Source organism: Lepidochelys kempii, chromosome 10 (genome assembly GCF_965140285.1).
Source record: "Lepidochelys kempii isolate rLepKem1 chromosome 10, rLepKem1.hap1, whole genome shotgun sequence".
In the NCBI taxonomy this organism is placed as follows: Eukaryota; Metazoa; Chordata; order Testudines; family Cheloniidae; genus Lepidochelys; species Lepidochelys kempii.
Genome location: NC_136389.1, coordinates 84,674,761 through 84,697,346, shown reverse-complemented (window position 1 = coordinate 84,697,346; position 22,586 = coordinate 84,674,761). Strand labels below are relative to the sequence as shown.

The 22,586-nt window shown below is 56.3% G+C and overlaps 2 protein-coding genes across 3 annotated transcripts; one reads left to right on the top strand and one right to left on the bottom strand.

The window, feature by feature from the left end:
• Window positions 1–288: 288 nt before the first annotated feature.
• On the top strand, window positions 289–5,798 carry RCCD1 (RCC1 domain containing 1). The gene is made up of 7 exons (XM_073304606.2): window positions 289–564; window positions 908–1,244; window positions 1,562–1,683; window positions 2,048–2,173; window positions 2,511–2,669; window positions 3,521–3,550; window positions 3,736–5,798. Exons 1-7 carry the CDS (start codon window positions 414–416, stop codon window positions 3,876–3,878), a joined length of 1,068 nt encoding a protein of 355 aa, XP_073160707.2. The 5' UTR covers window positions 289–413; the 3' UTR covers window positions 3,879–5,798.
• On the bottom strand, window positions 4,257–21,229 carry PRC1 (protein regulator of cytokinesis 1). Of its 2 annotated transcripts, none has more exons than XM_073304604.2 (14): window positions 21,120–21,229; window positions 15,799–15,931; window positions 13,547–13,669; window positions 12,873–13,103; window positions 12,592–12,762; window positions 12,211–12,360; window positions 11,802–11,949; window positions 11,465–11,601; window positions 11,092–11,187; window positions 10,667–10,813; window positions 10,041–10,151; window positions 9,405–9,509; window positions 8,532–8,720; window positions 4,257–6,166 (listed from the first exon to the last, which is right to left on the bottom strand). In XM_073304604.2, exons 1-14 carry the CDS (start codon window positions 21,128–21,130, stop codon window positions 6,089–6,091), a joined length of 1,830 nt encoding a protein of 609 aa, XP_073160705.1. In that variant the 5' UTR covers window positions 21,131–21,229; the 3' UTR covers window positions 4,257–6,088. The 2 variants fall into 2 exon arrangements, with proteins under 2 accessions (XP_073160705.1, XP_073160706.1); XM_073304605.2 differs by having other exon boundaries at window positions 8,609–8,720.
• Window positions 21,230–22,586: the final 1,357 nt, after the last annotated feature.

The following is a 22,586-nucleotide window of genomic DNA, read 5'->3' as shown; positions in this document are numbered from 1 at the left end:
GGGGTGGGGAACAGCTCTGGGCTGGGGGGTCCTTCAGTCGCAGGGAGCAGGGCTGGACCCCCAGGCTGGGGCCGGCCCCGCGTGAAGGAAGGTCCCTCCTTGTAACAGCGAGGGGACCCGGGGCTTCTCCTGGGGCTGCCCCAGCCAGGCTGCTCTCCTTTAACTGGGGTGGGGGGCTCAGCGGGGCTGGCCGGGGTCACCCCACGCTAGGGGCCGGGCTGGGCCAGAGGTTTCTAGTCCTGGCGGCTGGGGGGACGCGGGTGTCCTGGGGCTGAACAGCGCCGGGGTCGCACGTCACCTAAATGGATGGGGGAGGGGGAGACCTGGCCTCAGTTTCCCCATCTGGCAAAAGGGGCGGGGAGTTGTCACGTCATGTGACCGGAAGTCCCTCCCGCTCGCTGTGATTGGCTGCGATGGCGGATCCGGGTCCCCAGCGCGGCTGGTTCGTTTTCGGGTTTCGGGGCGTCGCGGAGCCTCCGGCCACCGGGGCCCGGCGCGTGGAGCCGGAGCCGGGCGGGATCCGCGTGGTGCGGCCCGCGTGGAGCTACACGGGCCTGGTGACGGGTGAGACCCGCGGGGGGGGGGGCCGCCCCAACCCCCCCCGGGGCCGCCCGGGGCCGCCCCCCCCCGGTACCGCCCCCAATTCGCTACCGCCCCCCCCGGTGCCGCCCCCAATTCGCTACTGCCCCCCCCCGTACCGCCCCCCCCGGTGCCGCCCCCAATTCGCTACTACCCCCCCCGTACCGCCCCCCCCGGTGCCGCCCCCAATTCGCTACTACCCCCCCGGTACCGCCCCCAATTCGCTACTGCCCCCCCCCGTACCGCCCCCCCCGGTGCCGCCCCCAATTCGCTACTACCCCCCCCGTACCGCCCCCCCCCGAACCCCGCCTGACCGCTCTCTCCGCAGGGCGCGGCCGCCTGGTGCTGCGGGGGCTGCTGGCGGGGCCGCTGCCCGGGCGCTGCCGGGACCTGCTCCCCTCCGAGAGCCACGTGCTTCTGCTGCGAGGGGCCGCGCTGGAGGCCTGGGCGCGGGGCGCGGGGCTGTGCGGGGGCCCCGCCTGGCGGCGGCGGCTGCACCCAGGGGAGACGGCCGGGCCCCTGCCCCTGGCCCCCGGCGGCTACGTGACCCCGCGCCCGCCCTTCCTGCACCCGCTGCCGCTGCCGGCCCGGAAGCTGGTGCTGGGCCACGAGCACGCGGCGCTGCTGGGCCCTACCGGGACCGTCTACACCTGGGGCTCCAGCAGGTGGGTGGGGAAGGAGACTGCGCTGCTGGGGGCTGGGTCAGAGGGGGGGAGGAGGAGGAGCGGGTCCCTATGGGGGGGTGCGAGGGGAAGACATGGGGTCATGTTGGCTCATCCCGGGGGGGAGGGGAGGATACATGGGGCAGGGTGGCTGGTCCCTATGCAGGGGGTGGGAGGGGCGAGGGAAGGACATGGGGTCATGGTGGCTCATCCCTGTGGAAGATACATGGGGTAGGGGTGGCTGGTCCCTCTGGGGGGGTTGCTGTGGGGAAGGGGCTGACCTCGAGAGCAGAAACGTGTCCCGTGTGTGTTCCCTGCAGACATGGGCAGCTCGGGCACGGGGGGCTGGAGCCAGTGTCGGAGCCCCGGCTCGTGGAGGCCTTGCATGGCGTGCCCATGGGGGACGTGGCAGCTGGAGGCTGGCATTCTGTCAGTGTCAGCGGTAAGGGCCATAGGGGTGGAATGGCCGCTCCCCGCGCCCAGGCCTGTTAGTAGCAACAGGGTGGGGGCTTGGTCAGTGGTGCCAAGGGGGTCTGGTCTTGGTCATGAGGGGGGAGCGGAGTTGGTGCTGTTTCCATCCCTGCTCCTGGGGAATGCTCGGCTGGGCCAAAGGGCCGCCCCACTCCGAACCACTTGAGGGGTGATGGTGGATTAGCTCCTGGGGGAGACACTACAGCGATGCACAAAGTTCTAGGGGGGAAGGGCTCTGAGGGCCCCTGCTTGCCCAGGAGCTGGAGCTCTGAATGCTCAGGGAGAAACACCTTGGTCCCAATCCTGTTCTCGGCTATCGCTTCTCTTTCTTCCAGAGGGAGGTGATCTCTATGCCTGGGGCTGGAACGAATCGGGGCAGCTGGCATTACCGTGCAAAGCACTGGCAGAAAAAAGGCCACCAGCCGCAGCCTCTGTCTCCCAGCATGAGGAACCTGGCGCAGGTGAGGAACCCTGCCACGTGGCACAGGCCCGAAGGCTGAGTCCTGGCTGGTGGGTGGAGGCTTAGAGAGCTGCTGCTGTTGGCCTTTCTTGGTTCTTATGGCAACTTGCCTTTTCTTGGCTGCTTGCCGGTGAGGCATTTGGGAACCCCTGGAGGCCCCATGCTTTTCCAAGGGGTCGCTCCAGCTCAGCCTGCCTGTGCCCCGGTGAGGGAAATCCCCTTGCGACAGCCTGGTTGCTCTTGCCTTGGGGAGGGTCAGACCCTTCCCAGCCAAAAGAGGCCATCTTCCTTGCTCTCCAGATCCACCACCTGAGCTGGATTTTGAATCCGTTTCCCAGGAGAGGCAGAGCTGAAATTGGTCAGTCCCAAGGCAGCACCGGGTGCTGAAGCAGGTGACTTCATTTCAATCCAGGCCTTCCCCGCTTTGCTGGATCTACCTGAGGGTTCAGAGGTCAGCAAGGTCAGCTGTGGTTCCCGCCACACTGCTGCTGTGACCCGTAAGTACAGGGGCTTGGGGCTGGTCAGCAAGGAGGGCAGTGGTGAAGTGTTGATTGTGTAGCTGGGATGGCTCTAAAGCAGGGGTGGGCACACTTGGGTTTCTGAAATTGTACGAAGAGCTGTACCTCCCCCCACAGCCAGGTGTGGCCCAGTCCTGCCCTCTATCCCATCCCCCCTTCTTCTCAGCCCCTGACAACCCCCCTGGGACTCCTGCCCCATCTACCCCTCCTCTCATTCCTGACTGCCCCCCTGGACCCCTATCCACACCCCTGCCCCCTTACCACACTGTCTGGAGCACCAGCTGGAGCCAGCCACACCACCGCACAGCACAGAGCACCGGCTCAGGCTGCAGCAGGAGAGTCCCGTGGGCTGTAGTTTGCCCACTGCTGCTCTAATGCCTTGTGCTGGTTTCAGCAATTCCCACCTGTCCTGGGGAAGGAGGCTGAGGTTGTCCCAGGGGCCTGGAGACTGGCTGCACTGAACAGGCCCAGGCTCCAGGGGAAGGATGGTCACCTCTGCTATATATTTATTAACTTGCTTGGCTCAACTGAAGGTGATGTTCCAATGTGAAATCTTGGGAGGGAACTTGCCCTGAATTAACACCCCCTCCCTCGAGGGAACTGACTGCGCAAGGCAGGTCTGCTGCACTCAGCTCCTTGGCCTGACTACGGGCATAAAGTAGTGTGTGTAACAGTCAGCCTGGGACCCAGGGGAGAAGCATACGCAGAAGCAAGTTCGACTGCCCCCCTGTGCTGTTTGTTGGACAAAACTTTGCCCTTGGCCCAAAACTGGGGGGAGGACAGACCTCTCTCCTGTGGCCCCCACAGCTGACTCTTGTCTTTGCTTACAGGGACAGGGGAGCTCTACACCTGGGGCTGGGGTAAGTGAGGATGGTGCACTGCTCTTCGGGCTTGTGAATGTAAATGCTCCTACAACAGAGTCCTCCCAGTCTCCAGCTGCCCAAGGCCCTGCATGAGAGAAGGCAGCGCCCTCCTGGGGCTGGGTGTTGCGGAATTGCTGCTGCAGGAGGTGGGGTGGATGTAGCAGCTGTGTTTTTGTCTGCAGGTAAATACGGGCAGCTTGGCCACACTGACACAGCCAGCTCTGACCAGCCAAGACAAGTGGGCTATTTCCCTGCAAACGGGCTCTCGGTGGAGGACGTGGTCTGTGGCCCATGGAACACTTACATCTGTGCAGTAGAGAAGTGAGAGCAGCTGAAAGGGCCAAGGGCTTTACAAAGGGTGGAGAAAGGCTTTGAGGCCTTAGCCCAGGACAGCATCCAGCCCACCCTGCAGCACTGTTGGGGAAGAGACTCAGCCACACGTGGGCTTAGAGCTGAACACATGGCTAGGGCAGAAAGTGATTTCCTTTTCACTGTGGGGGTTTGAATTGCCCCAGCCAGAGAACTCCAATCAATCATCTTTCCCTTGCTAAAAGCATGCTGCAGGTTTTCCTGGTGTTGCCTCCTATAACACTGCTGTGGTCCCACAGGCTGTGGGTTTGTAAAGGTGATAAGACCCTGAACAAGCATTCCTGCAAGGAGGAGCCTAGCTGCACTGCTCTCAACACAAGTACAGTACACCCTGTTGAAGAACTGCTGAATATATTTCCTCCAGAGCTGAACTGTACACTTAAAGGCACCATGAGTAACAAATTCATTCCACACTGTTCCCTCCCTACCAGCAAGGGGAGGCAAAGGTCAAAGGGGGTGGAGGAGGTTAAAATAGGCACTAGATAAGCAAATGCCTGAACAGAGAGATGCTGCAGTCAAACCGTACCATGCAGTTCCTGTCCCGCTAGCACAGAGCCATCTAAAACCCCCTCCCCACCATGGAGCAGTGTACAAAGAGCCCTAGCCCAGCCCCTGCAGGCCAGGGACAGTATGAGAATAAATAACCAAGCTGGGGGTGCTGTAGTGATAAGGTGCACAGTGGTTCATGATCAGGGATGCTATTTACAGAGCAGCACTCAGTGATGGGAACAGAAGTGCAAACAGGCAGAGCCCCACCTCCAGCATGCTCAGAGGAGTGGAAGGGTGCAGCTTGCTAGGGGAGCAGACTCTGGCAGTGGCCTAGATCAGCTCCCTAGGCTGGCTGGGAGGGTAAGTCCTAACCCCTGCTCTAGAAGCCAGTGCAGGGGGATTCCTGCCTGGGGCAGCCGGGCTGCTGCTCAACCCCAGGAGGCTTCAAGTCTGGGGTATGTGACATGCCCAGCTTGCATCAGTGTAACCACCCTGCCTGGGGCAGGTGTCAACAGGCCTGCTCCAGTTGCCAGAGAGACCACCTGTCACAGAGGTGAAGTGCCCCGGCTGACAAGCCAAGCTCTCCCAGCAGCACAGGTACAACACACTACACCCGCACAGCACTGTAAATGTGGGAAAAACCCTCAGAAACACAAAGCAGAGTCTAGCAGGCATGAGGTGTAATCAGCCAAGTCTCTCCGCAGCTCAGCTGCCTTTGTCTTTAGAAGGGCAGGCTGTGCTGGGAAAGTACCATCTGCTGAGCCAGGCTGCCTAGCCCCGAGTCAGTGCTGGTGAAGGGCTGCTGGCAGGGAATGCTGGGCCCCCAGGCCTGGCTCAAAGAGACATTCCAGACAGGGGGGTGAGGGTTTAGCACCCTAGTCCCTTTTTATGGATCATTGCCCAGACCCTCTTGCCCATGCCACCTTCAAGGCAGGATGAGACATGCATCTCAATCAGCTAGTCCAAGGCACTGGCCTCACCCCACCCAGCATATTAGCAGCAGGCAATAAGCCATTGCAGTTCTGGAGCCCTAGGCTCAGTGTTTCAACAGTGCACTTCAGGAAGGGTGGGCGCCAGGCTGACCCCTCTGCCGGGAAGCACTCGGGGGGAAGAGGTAAGCCTGCAGGGGAACAGATACTGAGTAAGATGCTGCTATGGGCGCCAGCAGCTCAGAGAGCGGCCCAGGCAGGCAACGCAGAGGGCAGCTGTGGGACGGGGGGAGGAAGAGGTTGCCAGTGGAGGCTCTGGCTGCCCCATGGGCCATGCAGTGGGTCCAGGGCTGCAGGGGCCGGTGTGCTGCAGTAGTGTATGACGAGCAGGGAGCCCCAGGCAGGAGCAGCCCAGCTCTTTCTAAAACATTGCATCTAACATAAAAACCTGAAAATCACTATAGTAAAACCCTTTTTAAAAAAAAGTCTCCCTCCCCCCCAGCTTGCTCCTGCCTCTCCCCACAGGGATGGCTGCCAGCAGGCCATGGGCCCTGCCATGGGCACACAGGAGCATTGTAGCATGTAGGGCCTGGCTAAAAATCCAACGTGGGGCACTTGCCGTTTTCACCGCCCGCCAAAGGGACGCACGCTCAGGCGCTGCATGTCCAGTCATGCTGTGCCAGAGCAGCGACCCAGCTGCAACTCTGAACAACTGGAACCTTCTGGCTGTGGCCTCACAGCAGCCTCCTCAGCAGTGGATGTTGGTGGTTGTGGAGTTCAGGATCCGGGAGCTGGTGTCAGATTTGGAAGCCTTTGAAAGTTCGCGCTGTTTAAAAAAAAAAGAAAAATGCAAATGAAGTGCCAGCTGAGGGGAGGGCAACACCCAGTGACAGGCAGCAGAGCCGGGCTGTGCACTTTGGGCCATGAAGGACGATGGAGTTCAAGCTCGCTGAGTTACTCTCCCACAGCCTGGCCAAGGTGGCTGCCTTGGCAGCACGTGCTGAGGGACTGTGGGTGCTGGTCACTCGAGAGGGGTGGGAAAAGGCAGCTTATGGTCAAGCAGCCAGGAGACATTTCGGGCCAGTAGCCCCCCCAAGCTAGAGCAGTGCCGGGTTGGTGCAGGCCAGGGGACACAAGAACAAACCATCTCCGCTCACTGCGGGCAGCTTCACTCAGCTGATACTGGGACTTCCTACCTGGAGAACTGCTGACCCTGCCCCGAAAGAAGTCAGCTTATACTATAGCAAGCAGTACCAATTCCTGCAGAGCAGGCAGCGCTCCGGTTTGCTGAGAATTTGGGCTCTGTTGGAGCATCTGGAAAGCAAGCTGGTTTGTAAGACAGACCAAGGGGGGCAGGGGAGGAGTTGGTGTCAAGCACACCGGACTGTGTCACAATTCTGCCAGAGGGAACCCTGCTTCCTTTTGGTCCAGCCACAAGTTACTAGTCTCGGTGACCACGGGTGCCTCGATCCCTGTATCCCAGACCCCCTTGGGAAGCCACAATGTTAGGGTCAGGAGCCATTGTGGGCGCTGGCCATGAATGCAACTTTTGGGCCGGAGTTCTCAGCAAGCAAGCTGGACACATGGAACTCTGCTCCATGGCCCTGACTTTTGCTGCCATGAGTTGGGGGTGCTTATGGCCTTCCCCCTGATTAGACAAGGCCAGGCTAGAGGGCAGGGGGAGCTTGCAGGAGCAGCTGGTTGTTGCAGCAGGGAGGATTCCTGGCCCAGCAGAAGGAGAGCTGCGTTGGGCCTTCTCAGCAGCAGGCCCCTCTGGCAGGTGCCCAGCAGCTGGGGGAGGTTGGAGTGGTTTGCAGCTCAGCAGTTCTTCCCAGGGTCCACTTACCCTGCCTGGCCAAGAACCTTCACCTGCCCTAGGCCTTTCACCAGCCTGCTGTTGAGGAACTTAGGTGAGGTTAATAATTCAGGCCTCCACAAGCCATGGGCCCCTGGGGTCAGCCTAACTCCCTGCCTCAGGGCTTGCTGTGAGTAGGGTCAGGGTCAGACAGGCCAGCACAAAGTGACACAGGCAACAGTCCTAGCCCATCGCAGGAGACAGGCCCTGCCTCACTAGGGCTTTCTCCGGACAGCGTCTCCTGCCCTGTGCCAGCCAGCAAAAAGTCAGTGCCACAAGCTGGCAGATCCCAGGTGGGAGCGCTGAGCTGCCAGGTGCTTTGGGAACAGGATAAGGAAGGCTGGCCTGAGGAGCTTGGCCCATCCAACATACTTCAGAGAGGCCAGGCAGAGAAGGAACAAGGATGCAGCAGGCAAGCCCTGAGCTGAGTAGGGTGTGCTCCTAGACAGGAGCATCAGCACATCACCACCAACTCCAGCTGCAGAGGAAGTGCCAGAGGAGTCAATGCTTCTGCCATAGCTGTATTTTCTACAGGCTCAATGGACTGGGGGATGGACCCTGCCCCCTAGTCTTACTCAGCTTCACTCACTTCTCCTTTGGATGCAAGTGGGAGGGGCACCGAACAGCCAACCGCTGCTCTGGCTGCTTCAGCCTGATCTGATCTGATCCAAAAGGTTTTAACCGGGTGCTGAGGACAGGTGAATGGCATGAAAGAGGTGGCAGCCCCAGGCTGATGGCAGGCAGGCAGTAAGTGGACATCCAGCTGAAGCCCACCCCGACACCACCCAAGATGAATAGAAATAGAGCCTTCGAGGCTATGGCCCTGCGCAGGAGATCTGGCTACAGAGCCAGGCTCTGCTGCCAACTCCTGAGACACCTGGGATAAGCCAGTGACTGTGCCTCAGTTCCCCATCTGTATTATGGGGCACAAACCCCTCCTCCGGGGCGTGGCAAGGCTCCCGCACACAGGGCCAGGCCAAGGAAGTTCTTCGTGAGAGATCAGAGACAGCATTCATTGCCAGGTGCGTGTGCGCTTGATGGCCAGTTCCCACTTGGGTCCCTCAGCCAGAAGCAGGAGCGAAGCATTATTGGAACCACACAGAATGGCAGGGCCAGGCCTCCGGGACTGCCTTCATAGCTAAAGTCACAGGAGTTAGAGCCCAGGCTGGCTCGCTAAGGCAGCTATGGATGGCTGTCGCTGAGTGGCAGGAAGATGGGCTCTGAACACGGAGCAGAGGTGAGGCATGCTGTGCCTCCTGGAGTGCATCTGGTGCACAGGGATCCCCTCCCTGACTGTGCTGCCCAGACTGGATTGTGTTTATAAGAGGTGAATTACCGCAAACTCAGAATAGGTGCTGGCAACAGAGTTAATGCTGTAGTTACGCTGGGCAGGGGCTGTGGGGGTGCACCCACCGCTCAGGGTGGTTCCATTCAACTGGGACATGTTCTCTTTGTTCCGTTCTGCTTGTGCCGTGCGAGGGGGCTTCGTGGCCACGCGGCTGGGGGTCCGAGCTGGCTGGCCGAACTAGAGAGAAGGAAGCACTGATGGTTAGGACAGACATGAATAGAACATGGCAAGTACAGTAGTGCTGGCTTTGTTTCCCTTCCCAGTATCACCAAGCCAAAGGGATCCCCTGTGTCAGGGCTTGGAGCTCTGTGCTGGAACTCAGCTTTAAGTCCTGCCTTTTCCAGCTTCAGCCAGTCCCAGGGGCAACCCTGCTGGGGCAGATCCCATCAGAGTCTGAGCTAAGGCACCGAAGCCAGCTACCAAACAATGCAGAGTGATGGAAATGCGCCATAAGGACTGCAGACATATATTCTGAATGTTATGGGCTCTCACACTGCCCAGAGCAGTGCTGGTCCTAGGGCATCAGGCCCTACAGGAGCTTTACCTATCGCATTGGCAGCTTGCAGCTGACCACGGAATTTCCTTTAAACAAAGAAGCCCCTCCCCCAGCAGGAGCACCACGGGGCTCGGCAGCTCAGCAGGGCAGGGACTGCAGCTCAGTACGTACGCTGAGGGGAGCAACAGCCACTGAGGCAGCCAGAACTGCACATGGGAGAAGTTATTTTATACCTGCCCCCTCCACCCCAAGCTCACACACCCTCTGCCCAGTACTTAACCCTCTCCTGGGGCCTGTGCCTAGAAGAGCAGAGCTCCCTGGGGCACGGCACTGGGGTGCTGGAGCGAGAGACAGCACGCGCTTACCTTGCCTCCGGAGGGCGGTGGGCGGGATGCCGGGGAGGGGAAGAGCGTCCCCCCAAAGGCGGAACGGAGTGTGCTGTTGGGAGTGGCACAGGAAGTTGCATTGAGCTGAAGGCAAAGCAGAAGTAGTTAGTGGTGGAGGCCCAGAGGCCCATGCAGGGAAGTCCTTGGAAAGGAGGCCCATTTCCCTTTAATGGCGCCCCCCCATGTGGTAACCAGGGCATCAGTGGGGGGCGGGGGGGTAAGTCTCAGTTCAGCAACATCCACTGGGAGAATCCCAGCACACATGGCAGCTTTCCAGGGAAGGCTGTGGACAGAGCCCTCAGTGCTGGTGGGAGGGCTGCAGTCACTCCTCGGGGCAGGAGGTTATGGACAGCTCTCTGGCTGCCATCAGCAAGGTCCTGCTCCTCTGGCCCCTTTATGGAGCCATAGCATTCCCAAGGGGCCTGACACAGGCAGCATTCTGTGCCATGGCTCTGGAGAGGCCAACCACTGGCAGCTCAGCAAGCACCGTTTTACTCCTACCACTCGAAGATGCCCAAGAACCGGGCTCCTTTAAGGAACACCAAGCTTGATACTTCTCCCAGCAAAGCAGCTGGGGTTTGCTGCTGTGCCAAGCTGGCAGCAGGTCTCATTTACCTTCCTCACTTTGCCAGGTGTGTTGGCTCCTAGGACCCGCCGCTTGCTGGGTGTCCTCGGGGCAGTACCATATAACATCTCCTCCTCGATCTGACGACTCTTCTTCAGTTGCTACACAAGAGAGACACGTAGAGCTGGGCCTGGGTGAGGGCCATTGGAGAGGTGTGCACCAGCCCCAGGGATTCAGACAGTTACCTGCTCAAGAGCATCGAGGGCCAACTAAAGCCCAGCAATGCGGCACATCATAGGGCCAGCGAGGGGAAAGCACTGAGCAAATCCCACGCAGCAGCACCTCACCCCTGCTTGCTGGAAGGCAGTGCAGGACGGGAGGACAGATGCCAGGCACTTGATGGCACAGCTATGAATTAAGAGTTACCAAATCCCAGCTTACCGGCATCCAGGGAGAAGGAGCACAGTACGTGCTGGCCGAAGCCTGTGGGAGATGCTGATGCCATTAGCTTTGGCCACATGCAGACGAAGTGGCAAAGCTCTCTCCGCCCGAGAAGAGCAGTGAGAGGTTTGCCCACCCTGGCTCAGGCAGTGGGAAAGGGCCTGTCCCAGTGGCAGTGGAGAACACACCTGGCCCCCTCCTGGTGGGACTTCACTCTGTTCAGCTCTGCACTCACCCGTTCCTGCTTCTCCCTCTCTTTCTCCAGCCGATGTAGCTGCCATTGCTCGCTCACGTATTCCATGAACCGCTGCCCATTCACCAAGAAGGCGTCCTCATGCTCCCGTTCCCAGGCCTCAATTCGAACTTTCAGCTCCTCCTCCAGCTGGGTGGAGAGAGACAGTGAATGACTGCAGCAGAGCAGATCAGGCTGCAGTGACCCTAGCAGGCTGCCCCATCCAGCCTGGGATTTCCCAGAACCCATGACCTGCTTGGTCAGAGAGCCCTGCTTTATGCTGCCAACCAGCCCACAGGGTTGCAAGCCTCAGTGATGGCATGCCAAGCCCACACCTGCCTCCCCATAAGCCTTGTGTTCAATAGCAGGCTGTGGTGTTCAGCTCCCATAGGCTGACAGGAGGGCCACCACCCCAGAGCAGCACGTACCTTGGGGAGAGTCTTCTGCAGTTTCGCTCGCTGCTTCTCTTCCTTCAGGAGGTTGCCCCCTCGGTTAGCAAAGCGACTTGGGTCTGTTGCTTTTCTCTAATGCACAGAAGGCCAATGATGAGGGAACCAAGCAGAGAGTTCACATCCCGACATGCCCACCTATGTCTCCGAGATGCCCTCCCACCCTGCCTGCAGTACCGCACTCAATCTCTCTTTGCCAGGCCACCCTCCAGTGAGATCCCCACATGCCCCCACCCCCCAGGTCACACTGCCCATCTCCCCACATTTTGCCTTGTGGGCACCCTGGCCTTTCTCAGCCCCCAGCACGCCCCAGAGCTAGGGTCAGTTTGTATGCTCCCTGCAGGGACAATACCTCCAACTCCAGGAAAAGCCTCCAGTTTTCCTCCCATTTCTGAACAGCTTCAAAGAGCTCTTTGTGTGTCTTGTAATAATGCTTCACACGCTCCAGCTCAGTGTCGTGGCGCTGCAGCAGGGCCTCAGTGCAGTCCTCTGCAAAGAGATGGAGAGCAGAGTCACGGGGTACAAACACCAGGGATCCCAAACTCAGCAATGGGGCAGCAGCAGGCCAGGCTGTTGAATGGGAAGAGCACCCTGCGTGCCTTCAGCTTGGCTTCTGCACAGCTCCCTATGGGGCAGACAGAAAAACCAAGACCCAGCCCCAGGCCCCGACCTGGAAACCCCATACGCACCCTCGTAGTAAGGGGCAAAAGCCTGTCTCTGCTCAGTGCCATAAAAGCATTTGTCCCAGTAAGTGGCCAGCTCTGCTCTGATTGCTTCAATCACAGTCTTCATGTTCTGCAGCTTCAGCTCCTCCAGGCGGTCCACCTCGAACTGCAGCTAGAGACCAGAACATAGCAGGGAAATCCCTGGACGTCAGGGCACAGCAGTACAGGGAGGGGGTTTTACTGGATGCTTCAGGGAGAACCAGCCTGGAGCGGCTGGGGATCATTCCTGGTCCCAGGCAGCACAAGCCATCCTAGAACACAAGAGCCCCCAGGCACTAGCATCCATGGCCAGCTCTCAGAGGCAAGGCTTGCATCCCTCCCTTTATGCTAAGCAGCAGCCCCCTATGGCTCAGACCGGGCAAGATTTCCTTACAGCTTTCCTGGTTTTGGCTCTGGATCCGGTCATGTACGGGGCAAAGGATTCTCTCTCCTCCGCAGGCACCTGCAGCCTGTCCCAGAGCTCCACAATTCTGGAGCGCAGCTCACCGCAGACAGCTTCATTTAAAGCTCTCCGGGCCTCCAGCTAGAGCAGGGAAAGCAGAGGGTCAGCATTGCGCAGCTAGCAGGGGTAGCTCACTTCTGTTCAAGGGGGACTCATCAGAAGTACCTGCTCACTGCAAAGGCAAGAGCCCCCACGCCCCTTCAACTGTCCCCATTACAAGCCCTTTTCACCAGTGCCAGGACCATTTTACTGGAGCCATGCACTAAGAATCGCCCTACAGCCTGGAAGACTTCATACCACTGTTCTCCATACCTGCTGCAGCAGCTCTTTAAGAGCAGCAATGTTCTCCATAGATAGGCAGAAGGCGTCCTCATCCTCACACACCACATCCCGCTCGAAGCTGGTGTCAGGGACGTGATCCAGCTCCTCCATACACAGTATGATCTGCCGCTTGACGCTGACAAACTCCTCTCTCCTGCGCCCCTGGAGGCAGAAAGCAACAGTGCTAGAGGCCAGGAAGCATCAGGCCACAGAGGTTTCTTGCGCTCTCGGACACACATACATACACCCCCCGCCCCACACACACCCCAGACCTTCTCAGCAGCCAGTGCTGCCAGGTGGCGTCTGAAACGGTCGAGCTCCTCCAGGCTGGGCACAGAGTTGCTGTCGATGCTGTAGGGGGTCATGCAGAGAAGGTCACACAAGTCTTGGTCGCGTTCTTGCAGCGTTTTCAGCTCCTGCTTTCTCTCTCTCTTCTGCTTCAGCATCACTTCCAAGCGGGTGCGCAAGTCCTTCTCCAGCTGCAGAATGGTGCTCTCCTCCTCCTGAGAGAGCACAAGACATCAGCACTGCTCTGTACAGCAGCTCTAGCCAACGTGCATTGACCTGGTTAGTTTCTAGCTGACAGGGCAAGACAGAAGGCCTTTATCCTCCCTGGATTCAGTTCAGAGCTAGTCCACCCATGGGCAAGCACTCCAGCAGGACAGCCCTTCCACAGACAAAGTAGATTGGCTGCGAGAAGCCAGGTCTGCAGCATGAGCCTGTGCCACCTCCACTCAGCCTGCAAGACCCTCTTGGTGGTCCAGAGCTCTGTGCTCCCTACGGCTCACTGATGAGCTCTAAGGAGACAGACTTTGGGAAAAAGCCAGTTTCTCCTGTGAGCAGAGGCTCTGCATGAGGCACCGGGGTGAGGACTAAGCCAGTAGAAGACAGTGTTACTAGACTGGATGGACAGGAGGGAGTCTCAGGGCCAGGCCTCGGAACTCACCTCAAATGGATCCAGCTGGAGCTCCTTGCAGAGAGTGTCCAGTTCCTTGCGACACATAGCAATGCTTTTCAGGAGACGATCCTTCAGGTTCTCCTCCTCAGCAACCATCATGTCCAGCAGACCCTGCAGCAGAGCGACAGTTAGCGTTGGCCCTAGAGGAGCAGTGGAGGATGTGTGGGAGAGCCAGAGAGGAGTGAATACCCTAAGCCTGGTGTCAGGAGGTTTGGAGCAGAGCCCACTCACACCCCTGAAAGGCTGTGTAATGCTAAAGAGTAGCCTCTGGGCGTGCTGGGCATAGAGCACAGTGCCCACTGCATGGACTGGAGTGAGATGTTTTACAAGGGGCACAAGAGACAGAGAAGTGAAATGCCAGGGCAGAGCTGCAGCAAGATCCCCCAATCCCTGTGCCCTGGTGAAGCAAAGAGACAAACACTGGATAGGGCTACATCTGCAGTCTGCTAGGAAGGACTGCCTCAGGGGCCGAGAGACAGGACTGTTAGTCTGAAGGGTCCCGACAGGGATTTTAAGGCACCCAAGCCATGAAGATCAGAACGTGAGGGCGACAGAAGCTGTGCAACAGGGGGTCTGGGCCTCTCTCCCAGAATGGGACAGGAGAGGAGAATAGTCTGCAATGTGATGGAGCAGGTACACAGCCCTAGGGGAGACGCTCTCTGTCCTGCTCTCCCACAGCCCTGAATGTTTCATGCCTGCCTTCCACCTTGCTCAGAGCCCCCTGGCCTGGGGAGTGGGTCCATTTTCCCACTGGGCACTGGCCATCTCAGTAACCCAGGGGAGGGGTGTGGGAGTCACCGAGTATCATTCCTGGACTCCAGATTGATCATCTGTGAAATGGGAATGGTACTTACAAGGCTTGAGAAACCCACTCGCCACAGGGGAGAGTATCTGGAGCAGCTGAAGTGAAGCAGAAAGGGGCAGTGGCTAACTCAAAAGAAGCAGAGGAGGAAGATTATCTGAGGGGAAAGGAGAATAGAGGAGGAGAGGGGAGAACTCTATGCAAGGGGAAGCCAGGGCGAGGGAAGAGCAGCGCAGGAAGAGGTAAGACGTATGGTGGCAGAGGAGGAAGAAGCAGAGTTCAGACAGAAGGTCCAAGAGCCAGGAAACAACAGAAAGCGGTTCAGGCTAATTCCAAGGAACAGGCTGTTGTGTGCATCTTTTGCAGGGTGTGGGGGCTAGGGCTTTGCAGGAGTTTGGACCCTGTCTAGTAGGCCTAGCAGGCACTGGGTACATTTTTCAAGCCTTGTACTTACCATCTTTGTGAAACGTTTTCAGAGTTTTGGATGAAGACAATCGTAGGTGCCAGGGCATAGTTACAGGAGGACAAGAGCCGTGGGCACATTAGAGAAGCCAGCTATCCGGGAGCAATGCACACCTTTGGAGAGTAAGGGGCCATGTATGGCCCTGGGACCCAGAATAAGAGAAGCCAGGAAGATGGCTCTTGGGTGCTCTGGATCCGTCCTGGACGATAGCCAGCTGTTTCCACTGCCTCCCTCCAAGCAGGCCCTTCCAAAAGGGATATTTTTATCTGCCACTGGATGGCAGAGGTGTGGGTTTAGCACATGCATGGATTAGAAATAGATGGTCAGCAGCAGGAGGAGGAAAACTAGTCATCTATAGGGCAGGAAGGTAAGGGGGCTGGAATGGTTAGGTCCTATACTCTGCTGAAGACAGAGCTGGAAGGGACCCAAACAGATCTGCTGGTCATGCTAGAGCCTACACCCAGGATTGGACATGATTGGGCAGGGCTCTCCTGTATCATGCTGAGGAATACAGGGAGGCTGAAAGCCTGATACAATGACCTCTGGGCCACCCAAGTAGAACAGAGCTGGCCAGCAGGAACTGTTCAGAGCAGGGTAGGTTCTCACTAGTTGGCAGAGTCAATTCCCCTTCCAGACTGGCCAGTGCCGACTGCCTCTTTGCTAAGTAGCTGCAGTCAGCAGCACATAGTGGGGAAGTCATCAGATTTTCTGCAGTATCCATTGTATTTCTCCAGGCTCATGATTTTGAGGAGAGGCAGAGTAAGTCTAGCCAGAATAGAGCTCTCCTGAACTGCCAGGAAAGACCTAAAGAGAAAACACCAATCTTGCCCTCCTTCCCCACCAGTGTCTCCCTGCCCAAGATAGGGCAGCTGCTTCCCTGCAGGCTGCTGGGGTCAGGTGGTACACACCTCGAGTTCATTCATCCCGTACAGTGTCTGGATACAGAGCAAACGCGCTAGAGGGAAAAGTACTCACCTTGATGTGCTTCTTCACCACTTCTGTTCGTTGCAGTCGCTGCTCCTCAGGGATCCCAATCTCCTCCCAGATATCCCGAAGGTGACCCAGCGCTTTGTTCAGACATGCCACGGACTCTGCAGCCAGCACCTCGCTGAGGGAGGCAGGAGGGACAGTTGTAAAACACTTCCATCACAATCACTTCGCTTCAGCTTCACTGAAGAGGCGAGTACTAGTTTTTAGTCTCCTAGGAGATGGAATTGAGGGTTGAGTTTCAAAACATCTATTTGGACAAACTTGTTTGCATTCCTTTGGATAAGTTGTAAAAAGAGCTACTCTATTGCTGATGCGGCTGGAATTTGGAAAGACTCACGCAACAAAAATTCAAGCTGTGAGGAAGCAGAGGGATCAAGCACTTCACTTTCTCGCCAATATTCTCAACGCAAAGTACTAAGATATTATTCTTTAGTGTTGGTATTACCACAGCACCTAAGAGCCCCAGTCCCGGGCCAGGCACTGTACAAACACACAACAAAGAGACACTCCCTGCCCCAAGGAGCTTTAAGATGCCTAATGGATGAAAAAGAAGATGCTGTTATGACATGCACATATAACAATCACCCACTGCTCATTGCCAGCCATAGTAAATTTCAGGGCTGGAAGCAAACCACTCAGCTAATTATGCATTTGCTGCCAAAGCATTGAAGAAATTCACATGACAGTTTGCTCAAGTGCTAAACCAGCTTTTGACAGCACTATCCTCTTCTGCAGAAGCAGAGAGAACACTTTCTTTCATTTGTATGAGTTCATTCAAAGTCGAGAAACTGACTGAGAATTTAAAGTTTGTTTTCCCCCTTCAACCTATGAATAAAAGTGAGGTGAGGGGATGAGATCTATCAGTTCTAAGAACTTGAAGGACATGATGTCCAGACACAGTCAGTTCAATTCATTAACTACAGTGACTCCCTCCTTTGGTCATAGAGTCAAAGTTTCTAGCCAGAAGCGACCACTAGATCATCTAGTCTGACCTCCTGTGTAACGCAGGCCCTTACATTTCACCCAGTCACCCCGACTGGGCCCAGTAACTTGTGTTTGGCAAATGCATGTTCCAGAAAGGCTCCAGTATGGATTGGAAGCCATCAAGAGATAGAGAATCCACTGCTGTCATTGGGAGTTTGGTCCAAGGGTTAATCACCCTCCCTGTTGAACATTTGTATCTAATTTGAATTCAGCTTCCAGCTATGGGCTCTTCTTTGAGCTGCGTCCCTATAGGTGTTCCACTAGGGAGACACATTTCAAAGAACCACCGTTACTGCACAGGGTGAGGAACCCTTTCTCCTCTTGTTCTGCTTGTCTCCTTGAGGTGAAAGATCTCTAAGTGCTCAGTATTTTCTCCCAGGGAAGGTCCTTATACACAGTAATCAAGTCACTTTTCAGTCTTTTTGATAAACTAAACATATTGAGCTCCAAGTCCCTCACTGAAGGGCATTTTCTCCAGCCCTGAAATAATTTTTCTGGTTCTTCACACACTCTGTCCCATTTTTCAACACCTCTTTAAAAATTTGGAAGTGCACATAATATTCCAGTACTGGTCTCACCAATGCTACATACAGGGGTAAAAATCACCTCCCTATTCCCCTGTTTACACATCCAATGACTGCATTAACCCTTGGTGCATGGGTAGTTCATGTTGAGTTGCTCATCCAGTAGGACCCAAATCCTTTTCAGAATTACTGCTCTCCAGGATACAGGCCCCATTCTGTAGGTGTGCCTGGCATTCGTGTTCCTGGATGGATAACTTTACATTTGGCTGTATTAACACACATTTTGTTTGCAGATCACTGTTTGGCTGCCCTGTCCTCAACATTAGTTATCACCCCACCAATCTGTCTCATCTGCTAATTTTATCAGCAGTGATTTTATATTTACCTCCAGATCACTGATGAAAGTGCTGAATAGTATTGGGCTTAGTACTTATCCACATAGAACCCCACTAGAAACATCCCCATTCAATGATGATTCCCCATTTAGGACTACTTTGAGATCTGTCAGTTCTCCAGTTCTTAATCTATTTCATGTATGTTTTACTGATATTGCATAGTGCTTTACTTTTTTTTTTTTTTTTAAACCGGGATGTTGTATGGTACTAACTCAATGTCTTCAAAAGTCTAAATTGACAAGTAACCTCAAAGAATGAAAGCAAGTGTGTTTGGCAAGGCCTATTTTTCATAAAACCATGTTGACTAGCATTATAGAATCACAGGACTAGATGACCTCTCGAGGTCCCTTCCAGTCCAGTCTCCTGCACTCATGGCAGGACTAAATATTATCTAGACCATCCCTGACAGGTGTTTGTCTAACCTGCTCTTAAAAATCTCCAATTGGAGATTCCACAACCTCCCTGGGCAATATATTCCAGTGCTTAACCACCCTGAGAGTTAGGAAACTTTTCCTAATGTCCAACCTAAACCTCCCTTGCTGCAATTTAAGCCCATTGCTTCTTGTCCTATCCTCATAGGTTAAGAAGAAGAACAATTCTGTAGTGGTAAACACCCATTTTTTTCATGCTTTGTGTGTATAAAAAGATCTTCTATACTTTCCACAGTATGCATCCGATGAAGTGAGCTGTAGCTCACGAAAGCTTATGCTCAAATAAATTGGTTAGTCTCTAAGGTGCCACAAGTACTCCTTTTCTTTTTGCGAATTCTTCTCATGTCTTGTTTCCAACACTCCTGCTAATACATCCCAGAATGATGTTCGCTTTTTTTGCCTTTAGTTACCAGTGGACTGAAAAGTTCTACTTCATCCTCCTAGGATACTAGTACATCATTCTGCTTCATGAAAAGTACTTCATCATCCTGCAGATCCTGTACTTGAAGATAAAAGGGACTTGCTGAGTATTTGATAAGTCAACATTTCTATCTATGAATGCATCTCTCTTCCCTTGGTCACAAATTGTCAGTCCACTTCTTTGGTTCCTTCTTTCCAATTCTCTTATGGATGATCCTTCTCCTGGTGGCAATTATTTCTGAATCCGGCTGTCTAAGAAGTCTTTGCTTGGATGCTACGCGCATTGAAATTTGCTCTCTCACATCATGTTTTCTCCACCAGAACTCTCTTTCTGGCAGAGAAGCAGGCAGAGCACATCCAAGGCATGTCACAGCAGTTTTGCATTCATTGTCCAGATCTTCACTACTTAGTGTGGAGCCATACCTGAAAGAGAAGGAACCACATTTCCTCCCCAACTCCCTTATTTGCTGCTCCTGTTCTGCTCAGGAGTTTGCCTGGAAACTGACAAGTCCTGAACCTCACTGCTCAGCTCCATCCCCTTGCTACCAGGGAGGGATAAACCACTTAGACTTCAAAAACCAGGGCTGGTCATAGACCCAAGGGTCCCAGCCACAAATAACACTCTCATAGGGCTTGTTTAGGGACCCAGAGGCCAGCCACAATACCCTCATGGAGAACAAAATAGACCAAACACCATTGCCCAGGTGTCTTATCTTCAAGTACAGGATCTGCAGCTACACCCTCTTGTTATAAATATAAAGGGAAGGGTAACCACCTTTCTCTATACAGTACTATAAAATCCCTCCTGGCCAGAGACAAAACCCTTTCAGCTGTAAAGGGTTAAGAAGCTAAGGTAACCTAGCTGGCACCTGACCCAAAATAACCAATGAGAGGACAAGAATCTTTCAAATGGGGTGGGGGGAAACAAAGGGTCTGTTTGTATGATGCTTTTGCTGGGAAGAGATCAGGAAGGCAGCCTCAGAACTTCTGTTAAGTTAGTAAGTAATCTAGCTAGAAATGCGTTAGATTTCCTTTTGTTTAATGGCTGGTAAAATAAGCTGTGCTGAATGGAATGTATATTCCTGCCTTTGTGTCTTTTTGTAGCTTAAGGTTTTGAATCCGATTACCCTGTACGGTATTTACCATCCTGATTTTACAGAGGTGATTCTTTTACCTTTTCTTTAATTAAAATTCTTCTTTTAAGAACCTAATTAATTTTTCATTGTTCTTAAGATCCAAGGGTTTGGGTCTGTGTTCACCTGTACAAATTGGTGAGGATTCTTATCAAGCCTTCCCCAGGAAAGGGGGTGCAGGGTTTGGGGGAAGATGTCTCCAAGTGGTCTCTTTCCCTGTTCTTTGTTTAAAACGCTTGGTGGTGGCAGCGTACTGTTCAAGGACAAGGCAAAGTTTGTACCTTGGGGAAGTTTTTAACCTAAGCTGGTAAAAATAAGCTTAGGGGGTCTTGCATGCAGGTCCCCACATCTGTACCCTAGAGTTCAGCGGGGGGAAGGAACCTTAACACCTCCAAAACACGCTTATTTATTAAATCAGTTTTAAATGCAAAACATGTTTTGATAAGAAAAAAATAAGTTTATGTTCCCAGTACGTTTAAGATAATTTCTCTTAATTAACAAAAAGAGATTTTAAAATGCTGTTTTGTGCATTTTTAATTGAATTCCAGTGTTCATCCAAATGTCACAAGCAAATAAAATCTTCACCTGGTCAGTGTCATTCACCATTTTCTAACAGATTTAAAAATGAAGAATCTGAATAACTATTATATAATTGCCTAAGTATTTATAGCCCCCATAAGAACAGGAGCATAATCATAAGAAGGGTTATACTGGGCCTGACCAAGGGTCCATCTAGCCCTGTATCCGGTCTTCGGACAGCGGCCAAGGCCAGATGCTTCGGAGGGAATGAAAAGAACAGGCCCTCATCAAGCGATTCAGCCTCTATCCTCAAGTCCCAGCACCTGGCAGGCGGAAGCTCAGGGAGCCCAGAGCATGGTGCTGCATCCCGGACCACCTTGGCTGGTGGACCTTATACTCCGGGAACTTCCCGGATTCTTTTTTGAGCCCATATGTACCTGTGGCCTCCACAGCATCCCCTGGCAAGGAGTTCCACAGGTCGCCTGGGCCTGGGCGAAGAAATACTGCCTTGTGTTTGCTGCCTGTTAATTTCGTGGGGGGGGGGGCTGGTCTTGTGTTGTGAGGCGGAGTAAATAACGGGCAGCGCCTCCCCCCGCCCCCATCGCTGCGGCCGCGGCCGGCCCGGGGCGGGAGGGCCCCAGTCTCTCCCATCGCGCCCAGGGGGCCGAGCCCCCGAGGGCTCCCGCAGGGCTGGGCCCGGGCGCTGGCGGCGGCCCGGGTCACTCGCCGGCCCCGTCCCAGGGGCCCCCACGCGGGCGCCCGGCCGACGGGCTCGGGGACCCGCCACGGCCGGGGCAGGCGGAGCCCGCGTCCCCGCTCGCGGGGCCGGCCCTGGGCGGCGGGGCGAGACCCCGGACCGGACCGGACGGACCCCGGACCGGACCCGCCCCCTCACCTCACCTCTTCCTCATGGCGGCGGCGGCGCTCCCGGCCCCTCGCTCCGCTCCGCGCCCTCCGCCGCGAGCCGCCCGCCGACTCCGGCCGTCCTGATTCAAACTCCCCTCCCTGGCCAGCGCATTGGCTGCCGGGCTGCCCTACGTCACGACAAGCCCCGCCTACAACCGCCGCTACGGCCCCGTCCCCGGGCAACCCTGCCGCCGGCAAACCGCGTCCCTCGCCCCGCCCCGCGGCGATCCCAACCAATAACCAGGAAGCTCCCCAGCGCCGTCAGCCAATGAAGACGCAGTGACGAAGCGAGGCCGGACCCCCGCAGCGAGGAGGCGGGCCTGCGGCAAGCTGGGAGCCGTCCGCGCAACGTGATCACGTGGCCGTCCAGCCCCGCCCCTCCCAGGCACGCGGTGCGGGATCTCTCGTTGCCCCCCCGTCAGGCACACGACACCCCGGCACGCGGCGGAGGCAGCGCCCCGCCCCCACCTCTACGCCTGCGGGGCCTCGCTCGCCTTCCGCGGCACAAACCGACCCGCCTGCCCCCCCCGCCCACGGCCCATCCCCCGCCTTCACCGCACTGGGGACGGGGCGCTGGGCTGGGGGGTTTGGAATGGGGGAGGGGGCTCAGGTCAGGGATGAGGGGTTCGGGGTGCAGGAGGGGGCTCAGGTCAGGGGGTTTGGGGTGGAGGAGGGGGCTCAGGCCAGGGATGAGGGGTTGGGGGTGGAGGAGGGGGCTCTGGGCTGGAGGAGGGGGCTCAGGCCAGGGATGAGGGGTTGGGGGTGGAGGAGGGGGCTCTGGGCTGGAGGAGGGGGCTCAGGTCAGGGATGAGGGGTTCGGGGTGCAGGAGGGGGCTCAGGTCAGGGGGTTTGGGGTGGAGGAGGGGGCTCAGGCCAGGGATGAGGGGTTGGGGGTGGAGGAGGGGGCTCTGGGCTGGGGAGTTTACAGGGGGCTCAGGCCAGGGATGAGGGGTTGGGGGTGGAGGAGGGGGCTCTGGGCTGGAGGAGGGGGCTCAGGCCAGGGATGAGGGGTTGGGGGTGGAGGAGGGGGCTCTGGGCTGGGGAGTTTACAGGGGGCTCAGGAGGGGGCTCAGGTCGGGGGGTTTGGAATGGGGGAGGGGGCTCAGGCCAGGGGGTTTGGGGTGGAGGAGGGGGCTCTGGGCTGGGGAGTTTACAGGGGGCTCAGGAGGGGGCTCAGGTCGGGGGGTTTGGAATGGAGGAGGGGGCTCAGGCCAGGGATGAGGAGTTGGGGGTGCAGGAGGGGGCTCTGGGCTGGGGCTGAGGGGTAGGGCCAGGGATGAGGGGTTGGGGGTGCAGGAGGGGGCTCTGGGCTGGGGCCAGGGATGAGGGGTTGGGGGTGCAGGAGAGGGCTCTGGGCTGGGGCTGAGAGGGCTGGAAGGAGCTCAGGCCTGGGGAAGGGGCGGGTGGGAACAGGTTCTGGAAGGGAACTCAGGGCTGGGGTGCAGGTGGTGGGTCTGGGAA

Bases quoted from the DNA above. Each gene is read 5' to 3' on its own strand.
- PRC1 (XM_073304604.2), bottom strand. The intron at 12,361-12,591 runs GTATGGAGAACA...TCCCTGCTCTAG, and splicing joins TTAAAGAGCTGCTGCAGCAG to CTGGAGGCCCGGAGAGCTTT. The intron at 8,721-9,404 runs GTAAGCGCGTGC...CCTTCTCTCTAG, and splicing joins CACCGCCCTCCGGAGGCAAG to TTCGGCCAGCCAGCTCGGAC.
- RCCD1 (XM_073304606.2), top strand. From the start codon at position 414: ATGGCGGATCCGGGTCCCCAGCGCGGCTGGTTCGTTTTCGGGTTTCGG. The intron at 565-907 runs GTGAGACCCGCG...CTCTCTCCGCAG, and splicing joins CTACACGGGCCTGGTGACGG to GGCGCGGCCGCCTGGTGCTG. The intron at 3,551-3,735 runs GTAAGTGAGGAT...TTTTGTCTGCAG, and splicing joins GCTCTACACCTGGGGCTGGG to GTAAATACGGGCAGCTTGGC.